This window comes from Indicator indicator, unplaced genomic scaffold, assembly GCF_027791375.1.
Source record: "Indicator indicator isolate 239-I01 unplaced genomic scaffold, UM_Iind_1.1 iindUn_scaffold_69, whole genome shotgun sequence".
Lineage (NCBI taxonomy): Eukaryota > Metazoa > Chordata > Aves > Piciformes > Indicatoridae > Indicator > Indicator indicator.
The window spans coordinates 32,527-56,913 of NW_026539199.1; the positions used below are offsets into that span (position 1 = coordinate 32,527).

Here is a 24,387-nt window from a genome sequence, read left to right on the forward strand (position 1 = left end):
GGCCTGGCCCAGGCTGCCCAGGGCAGTGGTGGAGTCCCCATCCCTGGAGGGGTTTCAAAGCCATGGAGCTGTGGTGCTGAGGGCCATGGTTTGGTGGTGCCCTGGCAGTGCTGGTTGGACTCTGTCAGCTTGAAGGTCTCTTCCAACCCAACCCATCCCTGAATCCATGCCTCCAAGCAGCACAAAGCTCAGACTGAAAACCAAGGTCTGCTGAGGAAGGGCTCATGTGGAGGGGACAAGGACCATGGGGACCTGTGCTCACCTTCCCCTGAGAAGAGCTGGAGCTCCTGCCCTGGTGCCCTCCCCAGGGCCAGCCCAACTGTGGTGACTCAGGTGTGCAGATGATCCAGTCTGGTGGCACCCACGCAGCCAGGAATGTGCCACCACAGCAGGACACGTGGGAAGGACGGGCAGGGACGCTGAGCCACCCACACCACGTGTGGCACAGGGGCAGGCACACGCTTCTGCCAGCCACCCCAAGCCCTCTGCAAGCAAGAGCTCCACCACCATATGGTTCATCACCACCTGCTCCACCGTGTGCCCCATGCTCCTGGGCAGGCATGCCCACAGCACAGGGCAGGAGCTCACCAGGACTAGAGAGGTTCCATCTCAGGGCTGCTTCAGCCAGAGGCACTGCCCATCACTAATCATCACTGGCCACCTTTAAAGGTTCCTTCCACCCCAACCCATGATCCATGGAGGCTTCCAGGGCAGAGAGACCCTGGGCAAGGCACACCACTAGCAGTCATGCTGGGCTCCTGCAGAAGGAGGTGGTGGCAGAGTCCAGGAGCCCCACAACACCTCTGCACCCTCCAAACCCATCACAGCTCCAGTGAGAGATGCCCCATGCCTTGCCCTGGGGCTGCTCACCATGTCCCAGCTCCTGCCACTCCACTGGGGCTCCTGGTGCTGCCACGATGCTGTGGGTGGTGCTTGGACCTCCGTATTTTGGTTCTGCTCCAGCATTTCAGCAGAGGGCAGGGCCACCGTGTCCTCCCCGGGGCGAGGGAGGGAGGACTTAAATCAGGAGCTGGTCCTGGCTGCTCCTCCTGGAGGAGACAAGGAGGAGACAGAGAAGGACCAGAATCTGCTGAGGAGCTCTGGATACTAGGTAGGACAGAGCCCATCTGGAGGGGACACCAGGGCCACCACACAGCCCCACTCTGGTGCGACATCTCCATGCAATGCCAGGGGTCTGTAAGGGCTGTGGGGCCTCACTTGCACTCCAGCTCCTGGTGCTGGGGGGAAGCTGCTGAGGTCCATGGGGTGGTGACCAAGAGGTCTCCAGGCAGGACTTGATCCTTGCCAAGAGGGGACACAGCAATAGAGTGGCACCAGGGTGGGCTGGAGCTGCTGCTCCACGCGATGTGCTTTGTGTGCCTAATGCTTCAGCTGAGCAGATCTGGGCATCAGGATACAGGAAGAGAGGAACCAGCATGGTGGGGCCTGGCTGTGCCCACAGGCACCATGGGCAGAAGGTTGGTGTGGTGGGTCCTGGCTGGGTATGTGGGCAGGATGGTTCAGGACGAGCACCGGGCTAGAAGCTGACATGATGCCAGTCCTTGGGGCATGGGCAGGGCTTGGGACCATGGCACCACCAGGCCACCATGCCCACTCTGGCTGGAAAACCATTCCCAGTGGGACCTCCTGGTCTGGGCTGTGGTGGCAGCTCTGGAGGAGGCCCAGCCCCTGCCCCAGGAGCTGCAGCCCAGCCCAGTACCAGGAGCCTGATTAGAGCCTGGCTGATGCCAGCTGGTGCTTGGGCAACATCCTCCCAGCACAGGGTGGCACCAGGCATCAGCCATGTCCCACAGAAGTGTCACCAACTCCAGGGCATGACACAGCACCTGGTCAGGTCCAAGTGCAAGGAGGTCTCAAGAGCTGGTCCATGGGGTAGACCTGGCTGGAGAAGAGCCTGGAGCCATGGGCAGAGTGCCCAGTGGAGCAGGGGCTGGCCTGTGACTGGTGGGTGAACCTCACCCCACGGTCCCCATCCTCACCAGCATCAGCCTGATATTGAGGCCATCAAAAACCATGAGTCAGGGACTCCAGGACCAGTTTGGTGAAGCCTGGGACCATTAACCCCGATAAGGAGCTGGAGGTGTCATTAGTGCCCTCCTGGCGAGTTATGGGCCACGGGTGTGACCAGGGACAGGCTCCAGGCTTCTTTCTCCTGCTTGAGGAGGCCTGGCCTCAGCACCACCACCCCATGCCCCAGCTGCTGAAGGTTTGCAGGGCTCCCAGAAGAGCCCAGGAGATGGCACAAGAGATCCTTCAAGGCTGGCTGCACAGACCCAAGGGAGGTCCAGCTCCTGCTACCACAGAGCTGGAGACAGAGGGTGACACAAACTGGGGGAAAAGGGACTCCAGGAGAGGTGAGGAGGGACCTTCACCAGGGGTGCAGAGATGAGGGCAGTAATGATGGGTTTAGACTGGAAGAGGAGTCCTGGATTTGAAACGAGGAAGAAATTCTGCACTGGGAGGGTGTGGAGAACCTGGCCCAGGTTGCCCAGAGAGGTGGGAGATGCCCCAGCCCTGGAACCATCCCAGGTCAACTTGGCTGGGGCTCTGAGTAAGCTCTAGCTGGAGATGCCCCTGATGGCTGCAGGGGGTTGGACTGGGTGACCTTTGAAGGTCCCTTTCAACCCAGCCCACTCTGGGATTCTATGATCTATGAAGCCCAGTGCAGGACAATTGGAAGGCTTGGCCAGACCTCCTCTCTCCACCACCCTGTTGCTCTAGGGAGCATGGTGGCCTGCTGCAGGCAGAGCACCTGGTCAGGCAGACCTTCCCATTGGCCCTGCCGTGTCCCCCACTGCTGGAACTGGCCAGAATGGTCCCAGGGATGGTGCTGGCACCAGCTGAGCAGCCCTTGCTGGCACAATGGCCACAGGCAGGTCATAGGTCATAGAATCCAAGTGCATTGAGTCCAGCCATGGTCCTAACACCACCATGGTTACATGGCCAGCACGGGCCAGGACTGCTGCCAGCACACCTGTGGCATCAGACCCTGGTTCTGGAGGACAGTAGAGTGAAAGGATGAGACCTGAGGGCTCTGCCAACTTGGTAGCCTTAGGAGAAGCAGAGCCCCAGGAACATCCATGTGGGTCTCACCAGCTACTCACCCATCACTACGGCCATTCCCTGCCTGGTGGTGAGGGGTTCCACAGCAAGATCTCCATGAACAGTCACTGGTGGCAGTGGTATCAGGAGGTCTTCACTGGTTCTTGACCACCAGCCAAGTCTGCCAGCCTGGGAGCTCTGAGGGCACAGGGACAGGAGCAGTGTCCATGCTTCCTGCTGGCACCTTGGGACAGCAGCCTGAAAGTAGTGGCCATGATACCTGGAGACACAGAAAGCCCAGGAGAACCTGAGCCTCACCAAGTCATCTCCTCCCTCCCCAGATGAGCACAATGTCTGCAGGGGCAACGGAGAACCTGAGTGGACTTCCTCAGAACAACAACGTGGGAAGGAACCTGGCTGCAGGTGGACACAAAGAGACGAGTGAAGGCAGCTTCATAGCTGGAGTCTTCCTCCAGGGCACGAAGAAGAAGCTGAGCATCTACGAGGCCATGGTGAGGGGGCTCCTGACGCCGGGCACGGCGCTGGTGCTGCTGGAGGTGCAGGCAGCCTCGGGGCTCCTGCTGGACCCGGTGAGGAACCAGAAGCTGTCGGTGGCTGAGGCGCTGGCTGAAGGCCTCATCGGCAGGGACTTCCACCAGAAGCTGCTGTCTGCTGAGGGGGCGGTGGCAGGGTACATGGAGCCCTGCACGGGGCAGAAGATGTCCCTGCTGCAGGCCATGCGGAGAGGCCTCATCGTCAGGGAGCATGGCCTGCGCCTGCTCGCAGCCCAGGTCGCCACCGGCGGCATCATCGACCCCGGCCATGGCCACCGCCTGCCTGTGGAGCTGGCCTGCCAGCGTGGCTACCTGGACCAGGAGCTGTGCCAGTGTCTGTGTGACCCCAAGAACCAAACCAGGAGCTGCTTCGACCCCAACACCCAGGAGAACCTCACCTACCTGCAGCTGCTGCGCCGCTGTGTGCCCGACCCAGCCACAGGGCTGCTGATGCTGCAGCTGCTGGACAGGAGCTCAGTGCTGCACCGGCTGCCAGAGGATGCCCGCAGAGCCCTGCAGAGCACCCGCACCACCCTCAGCCTGGGGCTCTTCCAGGGCCAGAGCGTCACCCTCTGGGAGCTCCTCTTCTCCCGCTACGTCCCTGAGTCCCAGCGGGAGGAGCTGCTGAGGAGATACAAGGAGGGGACAGTCACCATCTCGGAGATGGTCACCATCCTCACCACCACCATCACCAGGGCTGAAGAGCAAGGAGGGGATCTGAGCTCATCCACAGCCAGACCCAACCCCGAGGCAGGACCTTCACAACCAGTCCAGGAAATGCAGTCCCAGGAGCAACAGCTGCGGAAGTCCTTGAAGTCTGCAACCATCGCGGTCACTGCTGGGGAGCTCCAGGGGCAGAACGTCTCCCTGTTGGACCTGCTCTTCTCCAGCTACATCCCTCAAGAGAAGCGGCAGGAGCTGCTGGAGCTGTACAGAGCAGGCATCCTGACCACAGAGCAGGTGGCCGCCGTGGTCACCACCATTGTCAACAGGACAGAGGCTGCAAACGCTGTGCTCCTGGACAGTGCCAGAAGTCCACACACAGTGGCGCCAAAGGCAGGGGACAATGGAGAGGAGTTCTCAACACAAGATAGTATCTTGAAGTCCACCACCATTGAGGTACCAGCTGGGGAGTCCCAGGGCAGGCAGGTCTCTGTGTGGGACTTGCTCTTCTCCAGGTATGTTCCTGAGGAGAAGAGGCAGGAGCTCCTGCAGCTCTACCATGAAAGGCTATTGACTCTGGAGCAGATGACAACTGTGGTCACCACGCTGGTCAAGAAAAAAGAATCAGCACAAAGGAAGTTCCAAGTTTCAGCCAAGGTCTCCAACAAGGACACCGTGCCACCAGGGGAGCAGGATGCTCAGGACTCCTCCAAGGAAGAGCCTTGGAAAATAGCCTTGAAGACCACAGTGGTTGACATGGAGGTTGGAGAATTCCGAGGCCACAAGGTCTCTGTGTGGGACCTGCTCCACTCCAAGTACATCCCCAAGGAGAACAGGAAGGAGCTGCTGGAGCTCTACCAAGCAGGAGAGCTGAGCCTGGAGCAGGTGAAGATGGTGGTCAGCACCATTGTGACCAAGGCAGAAACAGCAAGAGCAGAGCAGTCTGCAAGTGAGAGAGGTCCAAGAGAGGAGTCAATGGTTGTAGAAGCTGAGGATACCCACATGCAGGACAGGATCTGGGAGGAGACCCTGAAGTCCACCACAGCTGGGATATCACTGGATGAGTTCCAGGGCAGGCAGGTCTCTGTGTGGGACCTGCTCTTCTCTGACTACATCCCTGAAGAGAAGAGGCAGGAGCTCCTGCAGCTCTACCATGCAGGGACATTGGCCTTGGAGCAGATGACAACTGTGGTCACCACGCTGGTCAAGAAAAAAGAATCCACACGAAGGAAGTTCCAAGTTTCAGCCAAGATCTCCAACAAGGACACCTTGCCAGCAGAAGAGCAGGATGGTCAGAACTCCTCCAAGGAAGAGCCTTGGAAAATAGCCTTGAAGACCACAGTGGTTGACATGGAGGTTGGAGAATTCCGAGGCCACAAGGTCTCTGTGTGGGACCTGCTCCACTCCAAGTACATCCCCAAGGAGAACAGGAAGGAGCTGCTGGAGCTCTACCAAGCAGGAGAGCTGAGCCTGGAGCAGGTGAAGATGGTGGTCAGCACCATTGTGACCAAGGCAGAAACAGCAAGAGCAGAGCAGTCTGCAAGTGAGAGAGGTCCAAGAGAGGAGTCAATGGTTGTAGAAGCTGAGGATACCCACATGCAGGACAGGACCTGGGAGGAGACCCTGAAGTCCACCACAGTGAAGACGTCAACAGATGAGTCCCAGGGCAGGCAGGTCTCTGTGTGGGACCTGCTCTTCTCCAGGTACATCCCTGAGGAGAAGAGGCAGGAGCTCCTGCAGCTTTACCGTGAAGGTACACTCCCCATCCAGGAACTGGTCAGCATCCTGGCGGGCAGCCAAAGGCACCTTCCCCAGCAGACAGTGGATCTCCTGCAGTCCGAGGGCTCCTACATCACCTTTGGCCAGTTCCAGGAGCAGAAGGTGTCTGTCTGGGAGCTGCTCTCCTCCAAGCAGGTCTCCAAGTACCAGCGAGAGGCCCAGCTGGACTCATACAGCAATGGGAGGCTGATGGTCAACAAGATCACCGTCACCACCACCGTCATCACCCGCCCACAGCGCCACTAGGCACGGGCACCGGGGGCACCTTGCTCTGCACTGGGTGAGCACCTGCTTAAACCTCTGGTGTCTCAATTACTGCCTTGGTGGGGCTAGTTTTGGCCTACTGATCTCTCCTGGAAGGTCCAGGAGGGCTTGGGACCATGGCCTTCTGCTGTGAACTGACAGAGCAGAAACTATCATCTAGAGTCATGGGATGGGAGGGGTTAGAAAATACCTTTGAGCTCCTGGAGTCCAACCACTGACCCAGTACTGCCAGGGCACCACCAAACCATGGCCCTCAGCACCACATTTTCATGCTGTGGAAACCCCTCCAGGGATAGGGACTCCACCACTGCCAGCCCTGCACAAGCCTCAAAAGGCAGAAATTGTTCCTCATGGCCAACCTCAACCTCCCCTGGGGCAACTTGAGGCTGCTTCCTCTTGGCCCAATGCTTGGCACAAGAGATCTCAGCCCCACCTGGCTCCAGCCTCCTCTCAGGCACTTGCAGACAGCCACAAGGTCTCCCCTCAGCCTCCTTTGCTGCAGGCTCCACAACCCCAGGTCCCTCAGCTGCTCCTCACAAGTTCTCCAGACCCTTTCTCCTCCTTCTCCAGACCCTTCCCCAGCTCCCTTGCCCTTCTCCGGACACCTCCAGCCCCTCAAGGTCCTTCTTTAAGTCAGGGGCCCAAAGCTGAGCCCAGCACTCCAGCGGTGGCCTCCTCAGTGCCACCAGTCCAGGGGAACCATCCCTGCCCTGCTCCTGCTGCCCACCCTGGGGCTGCTCCAGGCCAGGCTGCTGGTGGCCTTCTTGGCCACCTGGGCACACTCTGGCTCCTCTCCAGCTGCTGCCACCAACCCCCCAGAGCCTTTCCCACCAGGCACTTTCCAGCCCCTCTGCCCCCAGGCTGGAGCCTTCCTGGCCTTGAGACCCAAGGGCAGGTCCTGGCACTTGGCCTTGGTCAACCTCATCCCATTGGCCTCACCCATAGCTCCCCTGATTGTCCTGGATGTGCCCTGCAGTGGTCCTCAAGGTGATCTGCTCTATGACATGTCCTGGCACTAAGCTCAGACTGACAGCTTGCAACCTGACACATGGCACTGCATGGCACATGGCATACCCTGGCACACATCACGCACTATAGCACACGGCACACACCACGGCACATGGCACCACATGACACATGGCTCACCACAGCACCCAGTAACAGCCCTTTATTACCACACCACCAGTGCCACTCCCCATACCCCCCAGTGCCAGTGTCAGTCCCCAAGCGCTTGGCTGGCCTGGCGCAGCCTCTCCCTCACCACAGCATCCAGCACAGCGTGCAGTGCCCGGCAGGCTTCCAGCGCTGCCTCCAGTGCCAGCTCCAGGCGCTGCTGGTGCAGGCGGGCGCTGAGCTGCAGCAGGGCAATCTGCCCCGAGGCTGGCAGCAGTGCCAGTGCCAGCTGTGGGCCCCCAGCCGCCTCCTCGGGCCAGCTCAGGTCTGCCAGCGCTGTGTCTGCCGCCAGCCCAGCCGAGATGGCACAGACAAAGTCCTTCATGGGGATGCCAGCGTCCATCAGTGCCAGTGTGGCTGCGTTCACCCCTGCGCAGTAATTGCCACCGTCTGCTTGGAGGATCTGCAGAACCATGGGGAGCAGGTGGCACCCAGGGGTCCCCCACTGGTGTCTTCTCCCTGGCATCCTCAGGTGCCCCCTGGGAACACTCCCCACGTCCCCAGGCATGTCCCTTCAACATCTTCCCCAGCATCCCCAGGTGTCCCCCACCAGTACCTCCCCCTTGGTGACCCCTCCCTGGCATCCCCAGGTGTCTACCACTGGTGTGTTCCCCCCCATGTGTCCTCACCACTATCCCAGTGTGACCAGCACACCCCAATGCTTCTCTAGTGCCTCCCAGTGGCCCCTCAGTCCCTCCCAGTACTCCCCAGTGCCCTCGCAATGCCCCCCAGGCCCTCTCGCTACTTCCCAGTGCCTTGCCACCGCCCTCCTAATGCCTCCCAGTCCCTTCCAGGAAACTCTCAGTTCCTCCTAGTGATCCCCCTTGTTCCTTCCAGTCACCTCCCAGTGCTCTCCCAACGCACCCCAGTGCCTCCCAATAAACTCTCAGCGCTTCCCAGTACCCCCAGTCACCTGCACGTAGATGTCTATCTGGGAGCGGGGGTACAGCTGGGTCAGGATGGCGGCCTCGAAGGTCTGACGGAGGTGCAGCGCTAGCTCCGCTGTCTGTCGGTCGCCATGGGGGGGCCGCCGCCGTCGCTCGCTGGTGCTGAAGGCGGCCAGGCTGTACTGGCAGTGCACTAGTGCCCGGTCCGGCAGCGCCCGGCTCCGGGAGCCCCGCAGCTGGAGGAGCACCGGCACCCAGTGAGAACGGGGGGACCCCGAAAAGAAACGGAACCCTGCGGCCCCGGGGTGGGATGTCAGACCCAGAAAGGGAAAGGAACCGAGGGGTCCCGGAGAGGGTTAGGCCCAGGGGACTCAAATCCGGGGGAAATGGAGAGGCCCGGGGGAGTCAGGTCCGGAGGGGAACAGAGGGACCCAGGTCAAGCCTCGGGTCAGGGGTCAGGGCTAGAGTGGCCAAGCCCAGGGAAGCTGGGAGACCCTTGGTGGGGGGGAAGGCAAGCCGAGGGGTTACGGAGGACCTCGAGCTAACGGCGGGTCGCAGGCAGCTCAGGCCCGGTGCCGCTCACCTCATGGGGCCCGTAGACAACGGCCAGCGCCTTGGTGTTGCCCTGCTCGATGTAGGCCGAGCCGTCGGCCTGCTCGAACACGCCCATGCGAGCCCGCACCTTGCGCAGCTCGCTGGGCCGCCGCCCGTCCAGCCGATAGCCCTCATCCGACAGCAGCTCGGCCGCCGCCATCTTCACGCCGTGCCGCGCTGTGTCGGGCTCCCGACATGCACCGCGCGGGGGCGGGGCCACGGGGACTCATAGCACGCCCCACCCGCTACGAGCCAATGAGAGGGCGACTCGATGCCACGCCCTCTTGCTGAGGCCACACCCAGTCCTGGCGCCGCGCCCTCTGCCCTGAGACCCTCGTCCTAATACCTCCCAGTGGCTTGCGTGTAACCTCTCAGTGCTTTGCAGTGGCCTCTCAGTCCCTCCCAGCACACCCCAGTGCCCCCCTAGTGCCTCTCTAATGCCCCTCAGTCCCTCCCAGTGCCTACCCAGTCACTCCCAGTACCTCACGGTGCCTCCCAGTACCCACCAGGTCATGTCCTCGCCCCTTGCCCGCCAATCACGTCCCGAGATCCCGCCCCACAGCGCAATGGCACCGCCCCCTCCGACAACGCCCCCCACTCAGGCCCCGCCCTCCGGGGGCCGCTGCTCGGAGCTGTCCGGGCAGGAGCGGCGAAGGGAGCGGGTGCGGCGGGGGCCTATCGGAACGGAACCGAGCCCAACTGAGCTGAACCGATCCCTACGGTACCGTACCGGGTCATACCAAGCGGTCGTTGCGGGCTGCACCGGGTGTCCGGTGCCATACTGTGTCATACGGTACCACACCGAGTGGTACCGTACAGTCCCGGACCGGGCCGGACCGTAAAGATCCATATCGAGCCGTACCGGACCGTACCGCGCCGTTTCGGTCCCGTCCCGAGCTGTCTGGTCCAGTCCTGTCCGCTCCGGTCCCGCTATGGCGGCGGCGGCAGCTCCGGTTCCCAGCGGGTTCCAGTTCGCCATCGATCGCGGCGGGACCTTCACCGACGTCTTCGCCCGGTGCCCCGGCGGCCGCGTTCGTGTCCTCAAGCTGCTCTCCGAGGACCCTGCTTACGATGACGCCCCCACCGAGGGGATCCGCCGCGTCCTGGAGGAGGTGCGGCCAGGGGCACCCCCGGGACGCCTCCGGGACCCTGCTGGGACTCCCGACACCTCCCCAGGACATCGCTGAGACTCCCCCTGGGACCTCCCCGGGACACCCCGGAACTGCTGGGCCCCCCACTCCCCAGCACTCCCGGGACACTCTCGGGACCCTTCTGAGACTCCCCCGAAACAGCCCCAGGACCCCTCCCGGGAGCCCCTGTGAACCCTCCCCTGGGACAACCGAACTCTGCTGATTCCCTGCCCCGGGACGCTCCCGCGGGACCCTCCCCTTTGGGGCACTCCCGCCCCCTCCCGCCTACTCTCCCAGGGACTCTGACCCGGGACCCTCTCCAGGATCCTCCCCCAGGATCCTCCCCCAGGATCTCGTCCTGGGGCCCTCCCACTGAGACACCCCCCCCCCCCACCGGGATCCTGTCCAAGACGTCCCCCACCCCAAGTCCGCCCAATGTCCCACATGCCCCAGCACCCTAGACCCTGTGCTCGCCCTGAGATAGAGAGGTCAAGGGGCTCGGGGGCTATGGTGGTGCTGAAGAGGTATGGTGGGGCTGAGGGTCCACATTGGGTCTGGGGGTCCATAGTGAAGCTGTGGGGCCAGGGATCTATGGTGGTGTCTTGGGACTGATGGTCTGTGGTGGGGTTCATAGGACTGAGGGTCTCTGGTGAGTCTGGGGGTCCATGGTGGGGCCACGGGGATCGGGGACCATGGTAGACCTGTGGGGCTGAGAGTCTATGGTGGGGCTGAGGGTCTCAGGTGGGGTTGAGTGGCTGTGGTGGGACTGAGGGTCTGTAGTGGAGTCATGAGGCTGGGGTCTCATGGTGGAGCTGTGAGGCTGGGGGTCCATGGTGGAGCTAGAGGTCTGTGGTGGGTCTGGGAATCCATGGTGGGGCTGTGGGGCTGATGGCTGCGGTGCTGGCAGGAGACAGGGGTGCCAGTGCCACGGGACCAGCCCTTGGACACCTCTGGCATCGAATGGATCCGCATGGGCACCACGGTGGCCACCAACGCGCTGCTGGAGCGCCAGGGTGAGCGCCTGGCACTGCTGGTGACCCGCGGCTTCCGCGACCTCCTGCACATCGGCAGCCAGGCCCGGCCCCACATCTTTGACCTGGTGAGGCCTGGCACCACCACTGGCTCCATCATAGCACCCGTTGACTGCTGTGGGGGTGAGGTGGCAGCTCCCCATGGCCCACACCACATGGGGTTGGGGTGGCACATTCCTGTGACCCATACTCTGCCATATTGTGGTGGCATGTCCCTGTGACACACATCATCTGGGGCTGGGATGGCACATCGTGGTGTGACCAACACCATCAAGGCTTAGAGTGGTATGCCCCTGTGACCCACACTGTGCCATGCTGTGGTGGCACATCCTTGTGACCTACTCTGTCTGAGACTGGGGTGGCGTATGCCCAAGCCCCACACTGTGCCATGTTGTGGTGGTATGTCCCTGTGACCCGCACCACCCGGGCTCAGAGTGGCATGTCTCCCTGCCCCACACTGTCTGGTGCTGTGGTGCCATGTCCTCATGACCCACACCGCTCAGACCCAGGCTGGCACTGTGTCCCTGTGACTGCTCAGGCTGGGGGCACTGCGTCCCTACATGACCCATGTGGTGCCGGCTCGGCCTGGCACATCCCCGTGTGCCCCACGCAGAGGGGGGTCGGGGCACTACATCCCCATGTGCCCCACACCGGCTGGGCTCAGTGGGGCCCAGTTCAATGTCCTCTGCCCGCCGCTGATGTCCTTGGCGCGGGTGGCAGTGGGAAGTCATCGGATCCCGGGCACTGCGTCCCGTGAGAGCCGCTGGGTCCCGGCCACGGCCCGACGCCAACCCCGGCCATGTGCCAGCACCCGCGGACGGCTGGGAGCCAGCGGCAGCGAGGCCACCGTGTGCCCGGGCGGGTGGCACGGCAGGGGCTGCCTGCTGGCCCCCCGGTGACATCCCCGTGCCGCTGCAGGAGGTGGCAGTGCCAGAGGTGCTGTACGAGGAGGTGATCGAGGTGGACGAGCGGCTCATCCCACACCAGCCCGGCTGTCAGCTCCCGGGCACCGAGGCCATGCCGCTGCTGCAAGGTGGGCATCGCCACCGCCACAGCATAGGGGGGACACACACTAGGTGGCACTGTCGACCCCCGGCTGTCACCCCCTGGCTTGTCCTCAGGCTCGACGGGAGGTGCCCTGCAGGTGCAGCGCCCGCTGGACCTTGCAGCGCTGCGGCGGGAGCTGGAGCGGGTGCTGGCACGGGGCATCACCAGTCTGGCTGTGCTGCTGCTGCACTCCTATGCGTGAGTGCCAGGGGGCTTGGGGGGACACGGTGGAGTGGGAGGGACACGGCCAGCCCATACCGTGCGTGTGTGTCCCCAACGACAGCTGGCCTGGGCATGAGGAGCAAGTCGGGGCACTAGCACGGGAACTGGGCTTCCAGCACGTGTCGCTGTCATCGGCGGTGGCGGGCATGGTGCGGGCAGTGCCACGCGGGTACACAGCCTGCGCAGATGCCTACCTCACTCCCTGCATCCACCGCTACCTGCGCAGCTTCCGTGCCGGCTTCACTCACCAGCTGCAGGTCAGTGTGTGCAGCAGCACCCCTACGGTGCCCAGCCCACCAGGACCCCCCCCCCCCCCCCCCACCCCGTGCCTATCCTGCTGCGATCCCGCTCCCATGGGCATCTGTTCCACCAGGACCCCTCGTTGGCACCCATCCCACTGAGAACCTTGGTGGGAACCCATCCCATTAGGACTCCTATGGGCACCCATCTCATTGGAACCCCTAAGGGTACCCGCCCTACTGGGACCCACCATGGGCATCCATCCCATTAGAACCCCCATGGGCACCTATCCCACTGAGACCCCCACTATGGACACCCACCCTACTGGGATGCCCATGGGCACTCATCCCACCAAAACCCCCATGGGCACCCATCATCCTATTAGAGGTCTCATAGGCACCCACCCTGCTGGAACCCACCACGGGCACCCATCCCACTGGGACCCCTCACGAGCATCCATCCCATGGGCACCCACCCTGCCAGGGTCCTCCATGGGTACCCATCTGACTGGGACGCCTGATGGGAGCCTATCCCATCGGAACCCCTGCGAGCACCCATCCCACCTGTGCGCTCTTGGGTGCCCACCCCGTGCCCGCAGGAGGTGCCGGTGCTGTTCATGCGCTCGGACGGGGGCCTGACGCCCATGCAGCACTTCAGCGGTGCCCGCGCCATCCTGTCGGGCCCGGCGGGCGGCGTGGTTGGCTACGCTGTCACCACCCCCCGTGCCCACGCCCAGCCCGTCATCGGCTTCGACATGGGAGGTGAGCGGGGCTGGGGGGGCGAGGGCGGGGCGGGGGGCAAGGTGGGCAGAGGTGCCAGCAGGGCTCAGCTGCCCCATCCCCAGGGACTTCGACCGACGTCAGCCGCTTTGCGGGCGCCTACGAGCACGTCTTCGAGGCCACCACCGCTGGCATCAGCATCCAGGCACCGCAGCTCGACATCAACACCGTGGCGGCTGGGGGGGGCTCCCGCCTCTTCTTCAGGTGGGTGGGGGGCGCCTGGCACCCACGGGTGCCCCAGCAGGGCATGGCGGGACTTGGCAGAGCCTGTCCCCGCTGGCATCACCCCTCCCAACCCAGGCTCTTTGTGGTGGGTGGGGGTTGCCTGCGCACCCATGGGTGCCCCAGCAGGGCACAGTGGGGCTTGGCAGAGCCTGGGTGCAGTTTGGTCATGGCACAGCCGGATCCCTCCTGCTCCCACCAGCGTCTCCCCTCCAGGTCCGGGCTCTACGTGGTTGGCCCTGAGTCAGCGGGTGCCAACCCTGGCCCAGCCTGCTATCGCAAAGGTGAGTGCCCATGCTGCCAGCATTGTGCCAGGGTGGTGCCAGAGGGTGCCAGTGTGGTCTCAGCGTGGTACCAGCATGTGCCAGTGCATCACCAACAGGTGCCAGCTTGGTGCCAGCATGGTGCCAGCACCCTCACTATGCCCATGTGGGCACAGGGGGCCCGCTGACCGTCACTGATGCCAACCTGTGCCTGGGCCGCCTGCTGCCCGAGTTCTTCCCACACATCTTCGGGCCAGGCGAGGACCAGCCCCTGTGCCGTGAGACAGCGGCGCGGGCATTCCGCGAGCTGGCTGCCACCATCGACGCCTTCCGCGCCAGTGCCACCACCACGTGCCAGCCGCTCTCGGTGGAGGAGGTGGCCATGGGCTTTGTGCGGGTGGCCAACGAGGCCATGTGCAGGCCCATCCGTGCCCTGACACAGGTGGGGTGGCAGCGATGGGTGGTGGGGACCACAAGGTGGTAGTGGGACCCCAAGAAGATGGCAGGGACCCCAGGGTGGCAGTGAAATCGCAGGGAGATGGTGGAGACCTCAAGGTGACAGAAGGACTCCAAGGGACTGGCAGGGACTCCCAAGGTGACAGCAGGACCCCAAGGTGACAGTGGGACCCCAAGGAGCTGGCAGGGACCCTAGGGTGACAGCAGGACCCCAGGAAGCTGAGAGGCACCCCACGGTGCCAGCAGGACCCCAAGGGGCTGGCAGGAATGCCTAAAGGGCCAGGTGGACCCCAGAGTGACAGGAAGACCCAAAGGACATGGCAGGGACCCGCAAGGTGGCAATAGGGCCCCAAGGTGCTGGTGGGACCCCGGGGGACTGGTGGGGACCCCAAGGGTGGTCTCAGGCTAGGGTGGGGGGGCCCCATGGGTGCCAGTGTCAGCACCTGGCAAAGTCCCCCCCTTCCAGGCTCGGGGCCACGACACCACCCGCCACGTACTGGCCTGTTTTGGGGGCGCGGGCGGGCAGCATGCCTGTGCCATCGCCCGTGCCCTGGGCATGGCCCGCGTCTTCATCCACAAGTGGGTGCTGCTGGGGGCACTGGCAGGGGGCTGGGGACACAGGGCTGGGGGCATATGGGGCTTCCCCACCATCTCTCTGATGTTCCACTGCTCTACTGCCCCTCTGTTGGCACCAGTGAGAGGGGGTTGCCTGGGTGCTGGGTTTAGGGGTGCCCCTGGGTGCTGGGTGTGGGGGTACCTGTGGATGTGGGGTTAGTGGTGTACCCATGGGCATGGGGTCAGAGGGTGCTCATGGGTGGGGATACCCCTGGGTGTGCATTGGGGAGGGCCCTTGGTAATGAGTCTGGGGGATGCCCATGGGCAGAGGGTTGGGAGATGCCCCTGGGTGCTGGTTTTGGTGGTTCCCCTGGGTGCTGGGTGTGGGCGTGCCCCTGGGCATGGGATCTGGACATGGGGGTCTTCCCTGTCACCAGCCCTGCGGGTGCCACTCTGTGGGTGGGTCGGGATGCCATGGCAGTGCTGGCACCAGCTGGCATGGCCATGGCACAGGTACAGCGGGGTGCTGTCGGCCTACGGGCTGGCACTGGCAGATGTGGTACACGAGGCACAGACCCCTTGTGCCCTCCGCTACGAGCCGGCTGCCTTCGCTCAGCTGGACGAGCGCATCGCCGTGCTGGAGCGCCAGTGCCAGGAGGCACTGCGGGCACAGGGCTTCACCGGGTGAGCACCAGGGGCACTGGAATGGGCACCAGGATGGGCCGGGGGATGGGCACCCCCCCAGCACTGACAGGGTTGTGGCACAGGGATCAGATCCACACGGAAGCCTTCCTGCACCTGCGCTATGAGGGCACCGACTGCTCCCTGATGTGCTCTGCCAAGGGGCACCCACCCACTGACAGCTCCTGCCGTGCTGGTGACTTCCACGCTGCCTTCACCAGCCGGTTTGTCCTGGAACTGCCAGCCCCTTTACCAGTGCTGTGATCCACCTCCCAGCACTGCCATCCTTCTTCTGGCACTTCCATCCCTGTCCTGGCACCACCATCCTCATCCTGGCACTGCGATCCCACTTCCCAGTTCTGCAACCTATGTCCTGGCACCATGATCCCTATGGTAGCACCACCATCCTCATCCTGGCACTGCCATCCCACTTCCCAGTGCCATGATCCCCAGTCCAGCACTACGGTACTAGTCTCAGTGCCAAGACCCTGATCCTGGCACTACTGTACCCATCCTGACAACATGACCCCTACCCCAGCACAATGATTCCACCCTGGCACCATGATCCCCACCCTGGCACCATAATCCCCATTCCAGCACCATGACGCCTACCCCAGCACTGTGACCTCCACCACAGCACCATAACCACCATCCTGGCACCATTACCCCCACCCCAAGCCCATGACTCTCATCCTGGCATTGTGACTCCCATCTGGCACTATGATCCTTGTCCCAGTGCCACAATCCTGATCCTGGCACCACAACTCCCACCCCAACCCCATGACCCTCATCCTGGCACCATGACCCTCATCCTGACCCTGCCACCCCATGCCTGGCGGTCTCCGGTGCCCGCTCACTGCATGCCCCCCACAGGTACCAGGTGGAGTTTGGCTTCACCATCCCGCAGCGCCCAGTGCTGGTGGACGACGTCCGGGTGCGGGGCACCGGCACCAGTGGCATCTGCTGCGAGACCCCCATGGCACCCAGCGGGAAACCACCCCGCGTGGAGACGGTCAGGCTGGGGAGACCAGGAGGGACTGGGGGTGACCTGCTGTGACAGTGGGACCCCGAGGGAGATGATGGGGACCCCAGGGGGACAGCAGGACCCCAAGGTGACAGTAGGATCCCAAAGAAGATGATGAGGACCCCAGGGGGACAGCAGGACCCCAAGGGAGATGATGGGGACCCCAAGGTGACAGCAGGACCCCAAGGAGATAGTAGGGACCTAAGACCCAGTGGAGCCTGGAAGGGACTGGGGACTCTGGGGAGAGACTGAGGACATTAGGGGTGACCTGCTGTGGGACTGGCCCCACAGGTGACCCAGTGCTACTTCGAAGGGGGGTACCTGGAGACCCCTGTGTTCCTGCTGCAGGACCTGGCCTGTGACCACAGCATCCCTGGCCCCGCCATCCTCATCGACCAGAACAGGTGGGGACACCAGGGAGACCCCAGGGTGACATCGGGACCCCAGGGACATGGTCGGGACTTCAGGGAGCTGGTGGAGAGCCCAAGGATCTTGTGGGGCCCCAGGAAGCTGATAGAGCCATCGGGGTGACAGCAGGACCCCCCGTTGCTGATAGGGATCCCAAGGTGACAATGGGACCCCAAGGAGCTAGTGGGGACCCCAAGGAGCTGGTGAGGACCCTAGCGTGATGGTAAGGACCCCAAGGAGCTGGTTGGGACCCTGATGGCCTGGTGGGACCCTGTGAAGCTTGTGAGGACCCCAGGGCACTAGTGAGGACCCTGAGGAGTTGGTGGGGACCTCGAGGAGCTGGTGGGACCGTGGGGACCCCGAAGAGCTAGTGGGCACCCTGGAGAGCTGGTGAGAACCCCAAGGAGACGGTAGTGACCCTGGGGAGCTGGTGAGGACCCTGAGGAACTGATGAGGACCCCGAGGAACTGATGAGGACCCCATGGAGATGATGAGGACCCCAAAGGCGTTTGTGGGGACCCTAGGGCAGTGGTGAGAACCCTGAGGAACTGGCAGGACCTCGAGGAGCTGAAGGGAACTCTATGGAGCTGGTGGGACCCCAAGTAACTCTCCATTTCTCCATCTCCTGGTGACACCACCAGCACCATCGTGGTGGAGCCAGGCTGCACTGCCAGCCTCACTCCCTTTGGTGACATCTCCATCGATGTGGGCTCAGGCCCCCCCCAGGCCGTGGGCCCCCACCTGGACCCTGTCCAGCTCTCCATCTTCTCCCACCGCTTCATGAGCATCGCAGGTGGGGCTGGGGGGTGACCAGGGGATGGGTTGGGGAGGGCTCTGTGGAGCAGGGGGCTGGGCTGGGGGTCTCTCTCCTGAGGGTGCTCCCTGTGTGTCCCCCACCCCACAGAGCAGATGGGCCGCATCCTGCAGCGCACAGCCATCTCCACCAACATCAAGGAGAGGTTGGACTTCTCCTGTGCGCTCTTTGGGCCGGACGGGGGGCTGGTGTCCAACGCCCCCCACATCCCTGTCCACCTGGGGGCCATGCAGGAGACTGTCCAGTTCCAGGTAGGACCCACCTACTACCCTCCCCAACCCAATCCCAAGCCAGGACCTGCTGAGCCCAGCCTGGTCCCCTGACAGATCCGGAACCTGGGTGAGGACCTTCATGCAGGGGACGTCATCCTGAGCAACCACCCCTGCGCGGGGGGCAGCCACCTCCCTGACCTCACTGTCATCACCCCTGTGAGTGTGGGACCCCCCAGGGCACCCCGAGCTGCAGGAAACCCCCTTAGGAGCTAGGAGGACCCCAGTGCACTGGTGGGATCCTGGGGAGTGATCAGGGAGCTGGTAGGACCCCAGGGAGATGTTGGAACTCCAAAGAGGTGGTGGGTCCATGGGGAGCTGGTGGGACCCCAGGGATCTGGTAGGGACCCAAAGAGCTGGTGGGACTCAGGGGAGATGATGAAGATCCTGGGAAACTGCTGAGACCCTGAGAAGCTGGTGGGGATCCGGGAAGCTAGTGGGACCCTGAGAAGCTGGTGAGGACACAAGGGACTTGGTGGGATCCCAAGGAGCTGGTAGGACCCCAGGGAGACATTGGGACCATGGGGATCTGGTGAGGACCCTGAGGAGCTGGTTGAACCCCAAGAAGCTGGTGAGGACCACAAGGCACAGGAGCCCCTAAGGCTCCCCAAGGTGCAAGACCTCCCAAGCCCAGGTCTCAGTGCTGGGTTATCCCCAGGTCTTCTGGCCAGATGTCCCCAAGCCGGTGTTCTTCGTGGCCAGCCGCGGGCACCATGCCGACATCGGGGGCATCACACCTGGCTCCATGCCACCCCACTCCAAGGCACTGTGTGAGGAGGGCGCCGTCTTCGTGTCCTTCAAACTGGTGAAGGATGGAGTCTTCCAGGAGGAGGGTGGGTCTGTGCTGGGGACATGGTGGAGATGGTGGGGGCATGGTGAGGACAGTAGGGATGTGGTGGGGACGGTGAGAAGCATGGTGGGGATGGTGTGGGGAACAGCAGGGATATGGTTGTGAATGGTGGGGACGTGGTGGGGAGGGCAGGGACATGGCAGAGACACAGTGAGAATGTGATGGGGACAGTGGGGACATGGTGGGAATTAGCAGGGGTGTGGTGGGGACATGGTGAGGACATGGTGGGGCTGGTGTGGGGACAGCAGAGATGCAGTAGGGATGATGGAGACACAGTGGGGATAGCAAGGATGTGGTGAGGCCGTGGCAAGGACACCGTGTGAATGGTGAGAACATGGTGAGGATACGATGTGGATGGTGAGAACATGGTGAGAATATGGTGTGGATGGTGAGAACATGGTGAGGAGATGGTGTGGACGGGGAGAACATGGTGAGGAGATGGTGTGGATGGTGAGAACATGGTGAGGAGATGGTGTGGATGGTGAGAACATGGTGAGGACACACTGGGGCTGGCAAGGGTGAGGGTGTGACCAGGTGCCCTCACTGTTCCCTCAGCTGTGACAGAGGCGCTGCTGTCCCCGGGCCACATCCCAGGCTGCAGTGGGAGCAGGAACCTGCAGGACAACCTCTCGGACCTGCGGGCACAGGTGGCTGCCAACCAGAAGGGCATCCAGCTGGTGACCGAGCTCATCTGCCACTACGGACTGCCTGTCGTCCAGGCCTACATGGCCCACATCCAGGTGGGACCCCCCCACCCCTTGGGACCCCCCGGCACCCCCTTGGGACCCTTGTCTCTGCTGTGACACCACCATGTCCCCAGGCCAACGCTGAGGTGGCTGTCAGGGAGATGCTGAAGGACTTTGCTGCACGCTGGGGCACGGCGGTGGAGGCCGAGGACTTCATGGATGATGGGACACCCATCCGGCTGCGGGTGCAGGTGGACCCCCAGGAGGTGAGGGGGATGGGGGTGTCACCCCTAATCTTAGAGAATGGGGTTCAGAGAGACATGATGCCACCTCCACCACATCCCTGATGTCCCCACCGTGTCCTCAACATCCCCACTGCATCCTCACCATGTCCCTTCCATCCCCACCATGTACCCACCATGCCCTTACTTCATGCCTGACATCCCCACTGTGTCCCCAACATCCCCCCTGTGTCCTCACCACGTCCTCACCATGTCCCCACCATGTACCCACCATGCCCTTACTTCATGCCTAACATCCCCACTGTGTCCCCTCCATCCCCACTGTGTCCTCACCATGTCCTCACCATGTCCTCACCATGTCCCCACCATCCCTACCGTGCCCTCACCACCCCTCTGCTGTTCCCAATACGTCCCCACTGTCCTGACTGTGTCTCCACCATCCCTTCCACGGCTATGACCATGGCCATGGTGGGGCTGGTGGGGCCACAGTGAGGGTGATGGGGACAGAGATGGTTCACCATGTCCCCTGCTGTCCCCACCACAACCAGGGCAGTGCCACCTTTGATTTCTCGGGCACGGGGACAGAGGTTTATGGCAACTGCAACGCCCCGCGTGCGATCACCCTCTCTGCCCTCATCTACTGCCTGCGCTGCATGGTGGGACAGGACATCCCGCTCAACCAGGTGGGACATGGACCTCCACCCCACTATGGGGTGAGGCACCCCCCACCCAGGGCTGTGGGATCCTCATCTGGGCTGTGGGACCCCAAACTGGGGCATCCCTAGACTATGGGACCCCCCATTTGTGAGAACTCCAGGCTATGGGATCTCCAGGACATCCCCATTGTGGGATCCCCAGCTAGGGCAACTCAGGGCTCTGGGACCCCCACCCCCAGGGTTGTGGCATACCCCCAGGTCTGTGGGACCCCCAGATTTTGGGACACCCTGGGCTGTTGGGAGATGGGGGGTTTCTGGGACCAGAATCCCTTGGTGTGTGTGGGGAGGTCCTGGGACCCCAGTCCTCTGCAGTGGTGGTGTCCTGAGCCCCTGCTCCCACAAGGCGAGGTCCAGAGGGGCTCTTTGGGTGCTTGGGGTGTGGCCAGGGTCCATGGGGGGAGGCTCAGAGGGCTGCTGGTGTGGGTCAGAGCCCATGGGGTGACAGCTCCCTGCCCCCCAGGGCTGCTTGGCCCCGGTCCGGGTGCTGATCCCCAAGGGCTCCATCCTGGACCCCTCCTCCGAGGCTGCCGTGGTGGGGGGCAACGTCCTGACCTCCCAGCGCGTGGTGGACGTCATCTTCAGAGCTTTTGGGGTCTGTGCCGCCTCCCAGGTAGCACCTGGGGGGGACACAGGGGGCCTGGGGGTCCTGGGGTTGGGGGATTGGAGGGTCCAGGGTACGGGGGTCTGGAGTGCCAAGGTTCCAGGGGCTTGAAGGTTCCAAGGGTCAGGGGTGCTTGGGGTTGGGGTTCTTGCAGGTACAGGGTGCTAGGTTCCAGGGGTTGAGGGTCCTGGGGGTTGTGGGTGTTCGGGGTCTGATTGGGGATGTTTGGGGACTGGTTTCTTCTTGGGGATCCCAAGGGAATCAGAAATCCCAAGGGTTGGGCGTCCTGAGGGTTAGAAGTCCCTGGAGTTTAGGAGTGCTGGGGATCTGGGGTTCCAAGAGTTTGGGATTATGGGGCCCCCGGGGTCGGGAGTCTCAGGGTGCCATGGAACCCAGGAATTGGAGGTCTCAGAATGCTGGGAATTTGGGGTCAGGGGTCCTCAGGATTTGGGGTCTCAGGGTGCTAGGGGTACCAGGGGTTGGGGTCTCAGGGGGCTGTTGGTCTTGTGTTGCAAATTGGGAGGCAGGGGTCCAAGGGGTCGGGGGTCTTAAGGTGGTGGGGTCAAACCCCACTTTTGGTGCGTGTGTCCCGCCCCGCCTCCCTCGGTCGCCCCGTCCCCAGGGCTGCATGAACAACGTCACCTTCGGCTCGGCCCGGGGGGGCTACTACGAGACGGTGGCAGGGGGCGCAGGGGCCGGCCCGCACTGGGGTGGTCGCAGCGGAGTGCACAGCCACATGACCAACACCCGCATCACCGACCCCGAGATCCTGGAGCTGCGGTGGGTGGGGGTCTGGGGTGGGGGGCAGCGGGGAGGGAGGGCTCGTTGGGAATCCCGGAGTGACCTCTGCGTGCCTCCCGCCCCAGGTACCCGGTGGTGCTGCAGCGCTTCGAGCTGCGCCGGGGGTCGGGGGGCGCCGGCCAGCAACGGGGGGGCGATGGCGTGGTGCGGGAGCTGCTGTTCCGGGAGCCCCTGGAGCTGGCGGTGCTGAGCGAGCGCCGAGCGCGGCCCCCCTACGGCCTCAGGGGTGAGTAGGGACCTCCAGGATTCCCTGAGATCCCCAGCACCCCCCATGGCCCCCATGACCCACTATAGCCCCCATGGGCATGGTGCTGGTGCTGATCCAGCGCCAAACGTGGTCACCCTATGGCCTGAGAGGTCAGCAGGAACCCTCGTGGGACGCCCAGGACTCCCCTGAGACCTCTAGGACCCCCATGGTCTGCATCAATCCCCACGACCCTCATGGCCCTCATGGCCCTCATGATCCCCATGGACATGGTGCTGGTGCTGAGAAAGGGCCAAACGTGGCCACTCTATGGCCTGAGAGGTCAGGAGGAACCCCCACCTGGGACCTCCATGGTCCCCAGTGCCTGCTCTGACCCCTCATCACCCTCCAAGGTCCCCACTGTCCCCCAGCACCTCCCATGACCCACCATGGTCCCCTATGGCCCCCATCACTTCCCAGTGCCCCCCAGAACCCCTCTGTGCCCCCCAGTGCTCCCCATGACCTATGCCATACCCCTCAGGGGGCAGCCCAGGAGCCCCAGGACTCAACCTGCTGCTGCTCCGTGACGGACGAACCATCAACCTGGGGGGCAAGACCTCAGTGCCCGTGAAACCAGGGGTGAGCACCATGGCACAGGGACCTCCCAGTGCCCCCAGTATTCCCCCCAGCACCCCCCCAACACCCCCCGGCACCCCCCCAGCATCCCATGACCCTTATCCTCTGCCCATCACAGGATGTCTTCCGCCTGCTGACCCCCGGTGGGGGTGGCTTTGGGGCCCCTGGGGATGGGGATGGTGACACTGGTGATGGTGGCACTGGTGGTGGTGGCAGCGGTGCCCCCAAGCTGGCAGCGCAGCCTCGAGCACCCCAGAGCTTCGTGGAGCGCGGCAGTGTCTTCGAGTACCGGCGGGCACAGGAGGCTGTTTAAGGGGCTCTGCCCCCCAAGTGTGGGGCAACCACAGCCACAGGCACCCCATGGAGCAGCCCCCAACCCCTGGCACCCACAGGCCATGAGGCACCCCCCTAACCCAAACGCACACCCCATGGGGCAGCTCCCCACTCCCAGCTCCAGGCTATGAGGCAGCCCCCAGCCCCCCAGCTCCACTCCCAGCTATAGACCATGGGGCAGCCCCCAGCCCCCCAGTTCCACTCCCAGCTATAGACCATGGGGCAGCCCCCAGCCCCCCAACTCCACTCCCAGCTATAGACCATGGGGCAGCCCCCAGCCCCCCAACTCCACTCCCAGCTTTAGGCTATGAGGCAGCCCCCAGCCCCCCAGCTCCACTCCCAGATCTAGGCTGTGGGGCAGCCCCCAGCCCCCCAGTTGCACTCCCAGCTATAGACCATGAGGCAGTCCCCAGCCCCCCAGCTCCACTCCCAGCTATAGACCATGGGGCAGCCCCCAGCCCCCCAGTTCCACTCCCAGCTATAGACCATGGGGCAGCCCCCAGCCCCCCAACTCCACTCCCAGATCTAGGCTGTGGGGCAGCCCCCAGACCCCCAGTTCCACTCCCAGCTCTAGGCTGTAGGGCAGCCCCCAGCCTCCCAACTCCAGCCCCTCACTCTCAGCTCTGTCCCTTCAAGGCAGAGGGGACCTCACTGTGGGGCACCCCTGAGAGGGGAGTTCTGTCCCTGACCCCTGCCCTACGTCTCCCCAGCTCGGTGCCTTTAAATAAAGACCCTTTGGAGCTCCTTCCTGCCTGGGGTGTGTTTGGAAGGGTCCCAACCAGGCCACCCCTGAGCCAGGAGGTATCCAGGGAGCCCAGGAGACCTCAGGGAATGGAGTGGGCATGGTCCTCAGGGGCAGCTGTTGCCAAGTGTCTCCCTAGAGTCGTGTCCAAGGATCCGTAGATCTGTCACCAAGGTCCCTAAGGGTGTCCATGGGGTGATCCTTAAGGATCCTCATGAAGTGGTCCCCAAAGATCTCCATGGAATGGTCCTCAAGGATGTCCATGGAATTGTCCCAAGGGTCTCCATGGAACAGTCTCCAAACTGTCTCTGTGGAGCGGTCTCCAAGGATTTCCCCAAGGAGTGGTCCCCAAAATGGAGGAATGATCTCCAAATGTCCTCAGAGTCCCTAAGGATCTTCATGGCTCAGTCCCTAGAGGTCTCCATGGAGTGGTCTCCAAAGTGTCTCCAAGGATCCCCATGGAATGGTCCCCAGGGTC

The 24,387-nt window shown here is 63.3% G+C and overlaps 3 protein-coding genes across 3 annotated transcripts in view; 2 read left to right on the forward strand and 1 right to left on the reverse strand.

Moving 5' to 3' along the window:
• Window positions 1-6,305, forward strand: part of EPPK1 (epiplakin 1) — a gene marked incomplete at its 5' end in the record, with an annotated part of 38,507 nt that extends 32,202 nt beyond the window's left edge. Inside the window, 3 exons of the mRNA XM_054398637.1 lie at window positions 3,405-5,066; window positions 5,166-5,689; window positions 5,984-6,305. Coding sequence (XP_054254612.1) covers window positions 3,405-5,066; window positions 5,166-5,689; window positions 5,984-6,305 — 2,508 coding nt within the window. The remainder of the gene's footprint in view (window positions 1-3,404; window positions 5,067-5,165; window positions 5,690-5,983) is intronic.
• Window positions 6,306-7,539: 1,234 nt separating this feature from the next.
• Window positions 7,540-9,137, reverse strand: EXOSC4 (exosome component 4). The gene is made up of 3 exons (XM_054398636.1): window positions 8,967-9,137; window positions 8,410-8,619; window positions 7,540-7,899 (listed from the first exon to the last, which is right to left on the reverse strand). The coding sequence occupies exons 1-3, from the start codon at window positions 9,135-9,137 to the stop codon at window positions 7,540-7,542; spliced, it is 741 nt and encodes a 246-aa protein (XP_054254611.1).
• Window positions 9,138-9,909: 772 nt separating this feature from the next.
• Window positions 9,910-23,147, forward strand: OPLAH (5-oxoprolinase, ATP-hydrolysing). Its single transcript, XM_054398620.1, has 27 exons — window positions 9,910-10,089; window positions 11,015-11,206; window positions 12,057-12,171; window positions 12,260-12,383; window positions 12,469-12,664; window positions 13,246-13,408; window positions 13,492-13,630; window positions 13,865-13,932; window positions 14,088-14,353; window positions 14,834-14,946; window positions 15,436-15,606; window positions 15,690-15,827; window positions 16,477-16,615; window positions 16,919-17,031; window positions 17,677-17,828; window positions 17,940-18,100; window positions 18,176-18,277; window positions 18,777-18,951; window positions 19,524-19,708; window positions 19,789-19,920; window positions 20,445-20,579; window positions 21,073-21,222; window positions 21,836-21,993; window positions 22,080-22,240; window positions 22,740-22,837; window positions 22,953-23,022; window positions 23,071-23,147. Exons 1-27 carry the CDS (start codon window positions 9,910-9,912, stop codon window positions 23,145-23,147), a joined length of 3,873 nt encoding a protein of 1,290 aa, XP_054254595.1.
• Window positions 23,148-24,387: the final 1,240 nt, after the last annotated feature.